The following is a 12,470-nucleotide window of genomic DNA, read 5'->3' on the forward strand; positions in this document are numbered from 1 at the left end:
AAGCAATGCCATTCTGTTCCACATATGTTTTAATAGCATATTAGTTTAAATGAGGGTGTGATTCAAATTCAACTTTTGTTTGGCTTTAAATTGAGTTGTAATGTTATTCCTCACCAAAATTCATTCATACATATTTGAGGAATCCTTGAATCTCCCTTGGCAATCATTCAAGGTTGCTCATACAGTGCACCGTCTATTTACCCAAAGCTCTAACTTGGAGCTTCAGTCTCCAGCCAAACTTCTGCCACACAGAGAATCCCCACCCCACACAGCTCCTTCAGATTAGCGGCAGCAGCAGTTAGAAATCACATGTTGGAACTGTGTGTCTGTTGAGCTCATCATACAAACATCTCAGTCCAGAGAATGTTTGTAAACAGCATCATGGTGAAGCATTGCTGTAATGTGCTGCAGGGGGAGTGTCGTAAAGGGTAGGAGGTTCTTAAAGAGACAGAGGCCAATTACAGCTATCATGCGAAGTCAAACTTCTTTTAAGTGGTTTTTGATACAGCATTTTCGTAACTAATAAAAATTTTATTTTATAGCACAATCAAGTAACATATCGTTGATTATTCTATGACACGAGACTATGTGGCTGGGAAATACATAATGCCTCCCCTTCTTTAAACTGTATGCTGAACAACATTAATCCTAAATAAACCCAAATGCCCACTAGAAAATCTGGAGCCTTAATGCATATATGTGAAATACGTACTGGTAGAAGATACAAGCAACATCAGTTTGTTCTTGTCAACATGTTAAAAACACATCAAGCACACTTCAGCAATAAAAACAGCAGATTTTCTAATCCTAACTTTTTATTCTCACACTGCTTTCACATCCACTGTATTGACATATTCAAGCTTCAGCTTGGATTCATACTTACATGACCTCTTTCTCCATCTTTGGCTGAAGCAGTTCAAGTGTGGATGTCTGTGAGCACTGAATGGCACCATAGCAGCAAACATGAGGCGCTGCAGGAAGCTTAGAGGAAGAACCTGCTCATCCTGGTAGAAAGTCAGATTTTTATATATGGTCTTGGATAAGAGCCCTGTATTGGATCACTCTGTAAATAATTCAAACAGTTCAAGTTTGGTTCTTGAACTCTTCAAGAACATGAATTATACAGAGCACAAAGTGAACCATTTGACAGGACATTTTGAAATGTGAACATTCCCAACTGACTTCAGTTTAGACTTGAACCTCTGACTTTCATCAGCATGAAGCATGCACACTTTTAAGTTTGAATGTAGTTTTTTATGAGTCCTTTTTTAACAAATACATCAAATATTTGACAGAAATCTTAGATACAATCTCAACAACTTGAGTGCATTTTATTACAGTCTTTACAACTTTTTTCTCTTTCAATTGTGTTCTGGTTTGAAAGCTTTATTAATTTTAATCCTCAACATACATGAACACCAAACAATTTATGAAAGCAAACAGTAAACACCAAGACAGCCAAGAAATTAGCTAAAAGTTGCCAAAGAGTGATGATGATACACCTAGAGCGACCAAAACTTCTACATCTATCCTTATTGACCAACCAAGACAAGAAGTGATAGCAAAGTTCAAATATGGCTTTAACAATTGAAGATTTAGGTAAGGTAAGATAAGGTAATTTTATTTATATAGCACATTTTCAGCAACAAGGCAATTCAAAGTGCTTTACATTAATTAAATTTTACATTGTAAGTTGGGAGGCTGACAGAAGAAATGTTTAATTTTAAGCTTAGAGACCTAACAAACTGGCACCCTACTGAATGATTTGAAACTACTTTGTGATGAACCTGGCCTACCTGCAATTCAATTAGTTTAAAATATTTCATTTGGTGTTAAAAGGTTACTTCAAGTGGTAATGTAGAAGGATGAGACATGGAGAAAATAGCAATGCTGTCCATGCTAATTACTATCAACATATTAAAAGATTCTCTGGTGAGAGAGTGGTTATTCATTTAGAGAGATCCACAGACAGCTAACATTTTTTTGTACAGACAGAGGACACAAAAAGTGAATAAATGCAATATAAAACACTATTTTCCTCCCTGTTAAACTTTATTCAAACCAACACTCACAGTGACCTCGATGGTTTGCTTGCTGCCTGTTGACTTGACAATTTAGCCAATTGTTGTAGCCAAAGGATGAAGTGTGCTATGTCCTCTACCTTCAGCTTGAGGTTGTTCCTTTCCTGAAATCCAAAATGTCAGTTGTTTTAAAATGTTTATCCTGTGGCAAAAAGGGGCCTTCAACAGAGAGAGGAAGCAAAATGAATCCTTTTCCCCCCCATTTACTTTTCTTGACCCATATATCTACACAGATGATTGTTATGTTAAAAGTGCTCACTAAATTGTTTTTCCAATTACAGTTTCCTTCTCAGTAAATTGGAATATGTGTTTAATGATGTTCATTTGTCACATTATTAAGCCCACATTTCTGTATTAAAAGTACTTTTTAATGGTCTGATGTAATATTTCAACCTTCTAAAAAAATTTGAAAGTGAGAACAAGAGATAGCGAATTATCTGAAAAATAATGAAAAGTTTTTATTTATTTGTGTCAGACTTTTAAGACTGTGTAAGATTTGTGTTCTGGTTTTTCCCTTAAAGTGTCTCATTAAAAATATTTTGAAGTAGACAAAATGTTTCTTTAAATATGTACAGATTCCATCTTCCAAAAGTTGCTCTTATAACTCATCTGTCTGTCCATTTCCCCTTTTCCTCTTTCTGCCCTAAGTGTAAAGATGCTGTGTGAAGTGCAATGTCAGGCCCTCCTGCCGCTCGTCGATCATGATTTTCCTGGTAGAGCTCTCAATAACTCAGCAGGCCCTCATGCACCATGAGAGTGCAATTAGGTCGACTGACAACTGCATTTTTCTCCTCAGGAATAAAGTGTCGCGTCCCGTTGGTATTAATCTCAAAGGACGTTTTCACTGATGTAACGAAAGGATGCCCCCCTGCTGAGCTTGCTGCTGCCGGTTGCTTTCATGTAACAGAGAGGCAGGAAGAGGATCAGAGGAGATGGTGTTACTAGTTTTTTTTTTCTTTTTTATCAAAGAAAATTTTTGAAACTGAGCCAGTTGCACTTAACAGTTGGCACAAACTATACTAACGGTCAAACTGTCTTTTTTTTTTTTTTATATAAATTCTTAAGACATCAGAAGATAAAGTAAAAAGATACTCAGAGTGTAAAGCTCTTCAAAAAGGCCAATGTATTTCTCAACTACAAGCAAAGTGATTCATGTCTGCACCAAAATGTTATTAGTTTTCTGTTCCTCTGCTCCACATCTGCACATAGCTTCATAAAATTCAGCAACCCAGTCTTTAAAAGTCCCACTGAAAGAAAAACACATAAAACAGATCTTCACCTTGATTCCAGCTTCGATGCAGGACAATAAACTTGACTGCAATAAAAAAGTGCTGCCTTAGAGACACAAATCTCTGATGAGCAAACTTTGCAGAAAGAAGCTCCATTTACATTTTAATAGAACTTCTTCCTGTACAGTTTGGAAAGTACAACGTGCACATTTATTTTCATCTGCATATATGAAGCACATTGCTAACAAAATAAGCAATGACATGTTTTTATGTGTTTGATTATAGATAATCTATCGAGTTATTTTAGGCAAAGTTTTACATCACACAAATGAAGTACACAAATCAATTTGAGGATTTTGGTTGCATGTTTGTGGTGCAAATATATCTTCAGTGGCTTACATTGTTCTGTCAACCATTGTCTGTTATTGTTCTTTCTTCTCCAGTGGATGTGTTTTGTTCAAAGCCAAGTACAGCTAACGGCTGTAGCTGGTGTCATTAGTGCATTTGAAATAGCTCATTTTCAGAATCAGCTAAATGATCTGGGAGGCAAACGAGAAATTCCACTCTCTTGGATAGATCTAGGTTTAGAAATTATACTCTTGTATTTGTCAAAGAGCAATATTATGCTCTATGTATTCAGTGGAACGTATAATCCACAGAGAAAATAAAAGACGTGGTCCCTTTATTATATATATATATATATATATATATATATATATATATATATATATATATATATATATATAAGCCCACATTTCTGAGAGTAAATAAATCAGAAATATAAATTTTTTTTTTTTTTTTATATTTCTGATTTATTTACTCTTTCTGTTGTTGGCCATAATGCTTTAAGTTAAGCACTGCTGTTGTAATTTTGCGTCACTCACTATCCTGGGTTTGTTTGTTGTAACATTATGTTGTAGTTTATGTCTATGCACATGTTTTGGTTCAAGCTGACACTTATAAATGTTTCTTTTTTGTTTCAAGGTTAATTTCTGGTAAATTATTTTCAATTTATTTTTACTCATCATTGTTTGCCCCTTTTGATGCAGCCAGGTGTTTAGGAGGGTCCGGCCCAGCATTTCCTGCTTAAATGGCTGTCTGACGTCAATGAGTGCATCACTGGGTTCTGCCAAATGGAGGGTTTTTTGTCTTGTATTTGTTTTTCTTCACCGTAACCTTTTGAGTGTATTATTATTACATGTATTATTTTTCAGACAATTTAGTTATGTAGACAAGTTTGTAAATTATATTAATAACCTTATTCCTGCTCTTTGTTCAGATTTAGTTGTTTGGTTTGACCTGTTCCAATATGGTATGGTCTAATGAAGTGCAGGTGTGTTGCCAATTTGGTATAGAACCATTAATATTTAGATGCTCCTGATGGGTGTCAGAGACTAAAAATGATAAATAATCAAATTCAGCAGAAGAACCAGGAACTGGTGGCTGATGTTGTTTTCTGATCACCTGTGTTGACCCTTTGACTACATTTCCTCTGTTTTATTATTATTATTGTTTTATGTATTTTTATTTTTTTTGTGAAAAATATATATATATTTTTTCCGTGGTTGTTCACATTGTTATAATGGTGCTACCATGTTAGTTCATTCCTTTGTGTTTAGCTTCTTAGATTAGGCTTGAGTTCTGTTTCTTGTACATTTAAATTTGTTTGAATAGCCAGAGCAGCCATCCTCCTCCTCCTCCTCCTCCTCCTCCTCCTCCTCCTCCTCCTCCTCCTCCTCCTCCTCCTCCTCCTCCTCCTCCTCCTCCTCCTCCTCCTCCTCCTCCTCCTCCTCCTCCTCCTCATCCTCTTCCTCCAGATGGATGATGAAATTTGGATATTTCAAGAGATTTTGGGGGTTATTGTGAGAGAAGCTTAAAATGCTCTGAAATATCTTTGTATAACAAACATCAGGAGATGATATGGCTCTCAAAGTCGTCATTGTCTGTGTGGACTTCGTTCTGGTCTTCTTGGATGTATTGCCTTTCCATTCTTCAACCAATCTTCCATGCTTAATTACCAAAATAAGAAATTTATTTTCATCTAAAAGTAGGATTTTGGACATCTGGACATGAACCATCCATGACTGAAATTAGAAGCATTTTACCTTCTTTTATAAAATGTTTCTGATGTTTTCTCTCGTTCAGGATTTCCTTAACACCAGCAATGCGACAGCTGTCGTCCCTGTTCTTGGTGTCGTGGGTCTCCAAGCTCTGAACCAGTCCAATGTGGTTGTGGGTATTTCTATGTGAAATTAGGAAACACAAACATTTTTCTAAGACTAAATAGGACAGGAACAGTTCCTCTAGTTGAGAGTGCTAAGCTACTATCAAGGGAATGGATGACTGGCGCAGACACTAAATTCATTCTATGCAACATAATCTGCCTAGTTTTGTTTAGCAACTCAGGAAAATACAATTTATTTAATAATTTACACTTCTCCCTTATAAATGATAACTTTAATGTTTTGCTGAAATGATTTACAGTTCATATAGAAGTCATTTCTTCTCACTGTGCCAGTTCTTTTTCTGATATCTAGCACTCTTCCCATGACACTCAGTGCTTCATTGTTTCCCTGTACAGTAGCTGGTGATTATCTGTGCTGATATGAAAAAAAATCCTCAAGTCTCTTTCAGTCTTTCAGTAACAGATACATTTTGCCGAGACAATCCTGTCCGTATGAAACTGGAGCCTTTTATGTGTGCTGCAGGCTTGCTGTTGACCATTGTAATGTATTCTTTACAAAGCAAACAATCTGATAAACAGTCTCTAAAGAGTTGATAGCACGAGTCCATGACGTCCAGTTGTTTTCTGCTGCATTCTGACTTCTAAAATTCAGTTGAGTGCAGAATTACACCGCTTGTAGATGAAATAAACAACTCAGCAGGGAGCCTTAAATCATACATATAGCACCTCTTTTGCTTTAGGCTCCAGCTTTCCAAGCATCATAAATAAGATGTGACTCTGGACTGAATGAATGGCAAGGTTTAAAATCTGTATAGTACATTATAGAAAAAAAAGTTGCAGTGTTTGTTTAAATTTTTTATCAGTTCTCCTCAATATTTTTATACCCAAGTTCAAAATATGCATGAACATCGTTGACAGGAACATGGCTATTGTTTTAGACGTGTCTCAAAGTTTTAGAGCAGCAGAGGTCTTAAAGAGCATTCGAAATGAGAGCCGGAGCTGAAGGTGAAAAGACTGAGGGCAAACAGTTAATCAATTCAGGAATTATGTTTCTGGGTATTTCCATGATGTATGATTTATACAATCATGAAAGATTCATATGATTTCCTGGGGAAGGCGACTAAAATCTAAGAGTGGAACATCTTCTGCACCATATTGAAACAGACTTGATTCAGTATTCATGAACACTTCTAACAACCAGAGAGACACTGATCACTGCTGCAAATAAACTAGCATAAAAAAAAGTTTTATTACATGCAAACAGTTACAGAAACTGTTTGCATGTTTGGGATGGACTCAATGGAAATGCACCATTTAGAATTAAAGTTTAATAAAAAAAACAAACAAATAAAAAAAATAATAAATAAAATATTTATTTATTTAATTAAATATTTATATATATATACATACAAAGAAAGTGATCAATGATGGTACGAGGAGTGGATCTAAGGAATTCAACCACTGATTATTGAAGAATTTGATTCTTCTGACTTGTTTTTATCATCATCTGTTGATTTTTGTTCTTTCAGATAAATCTAATTGTTAACCTGGAACTGGGCTGATCAGTGACAGAGTGGGAGACACACTATTCTATGTTTATAAGTAAAACTTATAAGAAACATCTAATTTTTCAGGGTTATTTTTTTTTGTCTTTAATTTAAAACTTACAGGTTAACATAGCTGCCCAGAGACATTAACTCTAAGTTTATTCTTATTTTAAGTGTTTACATTGAGATTTATTTCCTTTAGGAACCTGCAACCCAGTAGCTACAAAGACACCAGTCTGTCTGTCAGCATCTATCATGCATAGTGACTGGTCAACCAGCTTGATTCACAACAAAATGCACAAAATGCTTTGATGTAAATTACCTGCATGTTATGGTTCAGCATTTCATTTTTATTTATTTGTTATCTCTTATTGATAGCTTCTGTGTGTTTTCTATGGTTAGAAGGTTGTTGCCAAATTACTTACTTGCTTTGTGTTTTGCTTATTCTTGTTTTTTCATTGTGCATTTGGTTTTATTTCTCTTAGCAATGTGTTAGCCTTCCCCCCTTGGTTTTTAGTTCCTTTTGAGTTTTAGTTCTGTGCTCCCTTTGTGTTCATTAGTCTCTCTCCTTGAATTTACCTGCTTTTTTTCTGCTTCAGCTATCCCACATGTCTTCTGATTGGTTCATTTTGTTCCTTGTTTCTTTCCATGCCAGCCTCAGTACATAAGCTCTCTGGTTTTCATCGTTCTTTGTTGGATTCTTCTGTTAATCGTCCTGAACGCCATGTCCTGTGACTCCCCTGTCAATTTTCCTTTTATTTAATTATTAAAGAAACTTTGTTCTGCTACAGTCTCTACATTTAAATGCTGAATATCACGGCATCTCATTTAAACATAAGCTGTTCTGGTATTTAATTCCCCCCACGTCTATATTTGGGATTGAAATTTTGCACCAAATTTGAATCTCAAATTGCTTATTTTGAGAAGTTCCAGTGCAAGATGCTGAAAAACAGCCTGAACCAAGTGTCCTTGCTGATTGCATTAGTGATTATTTGAATGCTCTTATTTTTATTCCGAGGTCTGGGGCTAAATTAGAGGCTGCAGCTTTACTAGTAAAGAAATCATATCCATATTCAACAGCTCTTCCTCTCTCTTGCACCATGTGTGTATGTGTGCACTTTTGTGCGTGCGCGTTGGCGTGTTCCTTGATGCCAGTATCACTCAGCCTTGAGAAGCCTTCAGTGCCTGGCGGCATTAGAATCAGGGTCACGTTCCAGCGGACAATTCGGACAAAATGGTCTTTAGGAGGAGAAGTCTGTGTGTGTCTCAGTGGGTTTTGTGTGCTGTGTTGGAAAGCAGTATAATCATATCATGTAAGACTTCATTAAAATATTAAAATAAACATAGAGTATCACATGATGCTACTTTAGGCTTGAGCAGGACTTTCCCTCCCTGCTGTCTTTCCTTTCTTTACTTTTCCTTTACACGTGTTTGGCATCTCTCTATGTGTTCCTCAAGTACAGCCTTGTCAACTCTACTTTTATTCTCTCCAAAAACCCAATTGTGAGAAATCAGAACCCTGTTGAGGAAACTTCCTGTAGTTGGTCCTACCCGAGGCTTCAAGAGTCAAAGTTTGAACACCAGGAAGCCGAATTGGGCATCCTGGAGCTGAATTGGGGGTTTCCTTTACAATAATGTGGCCGCTGCTCTTTTTATGGTCTGTTGTGGTGACCAAATAGCTGAACTAAAAGGGAAAGCTCTTCACTTACTTATCCTCGGTAATTACCTCCAGCTGTCCCTCGTCTCCTGATAACTTCACCTCCCTACCTCTCAGTTCCAGTGTTCTGTGCTTGATTCTCCCCCCATGTCCTGCTCTGGTTTCTTCATGTTTTTACCTGTAAGTCAGCAACTTTACAATTAAAGTCCTTGTTCGCTTTAGGAAGATCTGTCTGCCACCTCCCAAACTATGGCACTCTCCTTTCCTCCTTTAAATATCTCATAGATTATCTGAGGTGATAGCCTGTCAAGGACATTGATACTCTGGCAATTAAACCAACTATTGATACTTTGGCAAGTGTTGGTTAGCATCAAGTCTTGCTGAGCAATGAGATCAGCATCGCCTCAATGCTTATCAGTAGAAGGAAGCATGAAGTTCCCTGGTCGGCTGCGTGGACTTAAGAAAACACTAGATAAAAAATTACAGAAGACATGGCTCCTCAAGTCATTGCTGATTGTGGAAACCTTGCACTAGTGCCAATAGCTGCATTTCCATTGACCATATAATTCCACAAATCGGAATAAATTTGATTAATGGAAACCCGCCAGTTTAGGAAAAAACTAAGTTTTTCTATAAAAGTCTTTAATACTAGGATGAGGTTGTTTTTCGGCTGTTTCAAAATCAGTGTATTTCACAAAACTGCAATGAAAACACTTTTCGCATGGCATAAGTCATGTGATTAACAACCGGATGTTACTACTGGCGGAAAAGACGAAGAAGACGACAGGAAGTGAGGATGGTGGCACAGCATGTTTTTTAATGTCTTGTCATGTGAAAAAACGTATTTGTGATTTTTAGCACATTTCTTATTTGATGGAAACACCACAATTGCAAAATTGTGTTTTTCGATATTAGAGGTATATCAACAGTTTTGTGCATATTTGTAATGTAAATTGCTACTGCCATCATTACAGATGTCATGCCGGTGGTCTTTTTTTTGTCATTATCTGGGCCAATGCGAAACATTTCTCTATTTTAAACACTTTTTTGTTGTAATATTCAAAACAAAATTTTGTGTTTTCATTTTAATCAAAATTAAAATAAATTAGGCTTTTAAAATGATCTCTGTGTGTAAAGATTTGAATGTTTGAATTGAGATTAACCTGTATTTAATTTACCTTTTGACTCAAGTTTTATTTATCTGTTTATGTTACTACAATAACTTCAGCATGAGACGGAACAGAACCAGCAACCATTTGCTCATTAAGCGAAGTATTTAGCTTTTTTATTATGGGATTCAAAATAAATATCCGAGAGTTTTAATATAAAAATTACAGTAACTGTGATTTCAGTGATATTTACTTTTCCCTCTTCTTTGCCCCCCCCTCTAAGGGGATCTCTGTTGGAGGCAGAACTGGCGTTCAGCTGCATTTTTGACACCTCCCCGGACCAATCATCTGCAGGCTTCAGCAGCGTGAGGACCAATGGCAGCATCCTGTGGGCGTCTCTGGCCACACGGAGGTGCGTATTTTGGAGTTTGGTAAATGACTGCAGCAGGAAAATACAGTGTCGAAGCGCACGGAGCTGGCACTGCTGTGTGTGTATGTGTGTGTGAGTGCGTGTCGGTGCGCGCCAGGCAGTGGTCACCTCTTCTGCCATGGAAGAGGGTCCACATCGGTCGGACACACGGGGCTGCATCTTGTTATAAAACTCTGCTCAACAGCGGGACTCTGCGCTTTTGTTGGGATTTAACGCGCCCGGTGCGCGGGTGGGAGCGGATGCGGAGCACAGCAGCGGTCGCCGGCGCGTCTCCAACTTGACCACCACCAGACAATGGGAGCAGCTGAGCCGAGCTGCTGCAGCGCCAAGTACTACTACAACTGCTCGCCCCTGGGAGATAAGTACGAGGAGAAGAGGGAGAACCAGCAGCGAGAGGAGGGGGTAAAGAAGGAGAGGGAGAAGAGGAGGCAGACGTGTTGTACCTGCAGCAGCAGCAGCGCCGGGACTCCCACAGCAGCCGATACGCACAGATCCAGAACGACGCTCCGGCTGCCCCAGGGATCCATGTGAGACAGAGCCTGCAGATGTGAGAGAAAGCTCTCCTCTGTGTGCGGATTTTGGGAATATAATACATTCATATTTGTTTCAGCGCTCCAGGGACAAGCGGACGCCGGTTTCTGCAGTCAAACAGCAACTGAAGGAATATGTCTCATTTCTCTGTTAACTGCGGCGGAGCGCACAGACCGGACCTTAGAGTCATTGCGTGTATTTGTGTCAAGTATTAGCAGCCTGCCAGCGGCTGCTGTCCTCTGAAACCAGTGACCCCCCCTCCCTTCCCTTCTTTCCCATCTTTGTCCCCGGTTGTTCCCCCTTGAACCAAAACCTGGACGAGCTTTCTCCTTACGGTCCCTCCGGCTGCCTCTGTCCGAGGTCCTGAACACATTTTCGGGCTGGATTCAGTGGATATTCTGTTGCGGCGGCGCTGGAGGAGTGAGAGCGGACACAGGCATGATTTCATGGAGAGTGAAGTGATGGCCATCCCGCGGCTCGGCACTGGAGAACACGGGATCTGAAACGGACACGCATCCATAGAGAAGCAGGACATTCCGGGCTCACCTTGGAGGTCATAAACCATCACCCAAGCCCCCCCCTGTCCCCGCCACCAGACCTCCTTCTCAGTCTTTTCTGAAGAGTGTCCAACACCTTCACAACCCCCCTCCAAATAAAATGAGACTGGCAAAAATGTGCCGAGTGAACGCGCTGGGGATCTATTTGTGGGAAACGGTTTTATTTTTCAGGTAAGCACAGGCATGGAACTGACATGATGGGCGGGGAAGGAAAAGAAATAACCAAGAGTGCGTAATTTGTTTGGGGATTTAATGAAAAGCAAGTGAAATTAGCATTTTTATTGCCTCGATGCGGTCTGGGACATGCATGGAAATTAAAGCTGCGTTCAAAAGTCTTAAAAAGGAGAAGAGGGAATTCGGGGGAGAAAAGTTGTCAAAGTTGCTTGTGGGTTGTGTGAGTTATGGCTGATAAGTATGCGGGTCCGTGGGAAGCACTCCCTGTGATGAAGTTGCATTGAAATCAGACAGGGTTTGTTTTTGGGCGGGAAGTGCGACCGCTAGTGGTTGGATATCGTCTGGGGCATTAGTTCCACATTTTAATCTTCTATAATTATGCAGGATAAATTTAATCAAAACAAAAACACACACAGCAATGAAGTTAATCACTGAATCGTTTGCTGCTCTCATGTGATTCCTCACCCCTCAGCCTCCTTCCTTTATATTTTCCTATGACGCCCCATGACCAAGACTAACACAGCACAAAACTAAATGTGTGAATTGGCATTTGTCATTGGTTGGTATCACAAACAAGCAGTTTGATCCAATTACTTTAATTTGCACAACTTGCTCTTCTGTGGGAATATGTCAGTACAGTAAAATATTATCACTAATTCAGTTTTAAAAGTTATTTTCATTTTACAAAGGTTCATTACTCATGCTTTAAACAAATGATTTGTGTATTTTCTTGTTTATGGTTTGCAGCTAATGGAAACTCAAATTGGTTTTGCTGAAAATAACAATAACTTCATATCATACAATTACACGGGGTTGTGTTTGAGCCTATGAGTGGAAGGTTGTGTGGAAGGAAGAAGTGTTTTAGAAAAACTTAGCATGCAACATGCACATTGGCTTCATGTTGTACAAACAACTTCTGTAAAACCAAAGATTGGTTTTACATGACAAGTAAGACATGATCATTAAAATT

General features: G+C 38.6%; 1 protein-coding gene across 3 annotated transcripts in view; it reads left to right on the forward strand.

Moving 5' to 3' along the window:
* Positions 1-10,987: 10,987 nt before the first annotated feature.
* glra1 (glycine receptor, alpha 1) overlaps positions 10,988-12,470 on the forward strand; it is a 123,906-nt gene continuing 122,423 nt past the window's right edge. For all 3 annotated transcript variants that reach the window (XM_008420835.3, XM_008420836.3, XM_008420837.3), the window contains exon 1: positions 10,988-11,497. In XM_008420835.3, coding sequence (XP_008419057.1) covers positions 11,427-11,497 — 71 coding nt within the window. In that variant the 5' untranslated portion in view covers positions 10,988-11,426. The remainder of the gene's footprint in view (positions 11,498-12,470) is intronic.

Source organism: Poecilia reticulata, chromosome 10 (assembly GCF_904066995.2).
Source record: "Poecilia reticulata chromosome 10, P_reticulata-male-v2, whole genome shotgun sequence".
Lineage (NCBI taxonomy): Eukaryota > Metazoa > Chordata > Actinopteri > Cyprinodontiformes > Poeciliidae > Poecilia > Poecilia reticulata.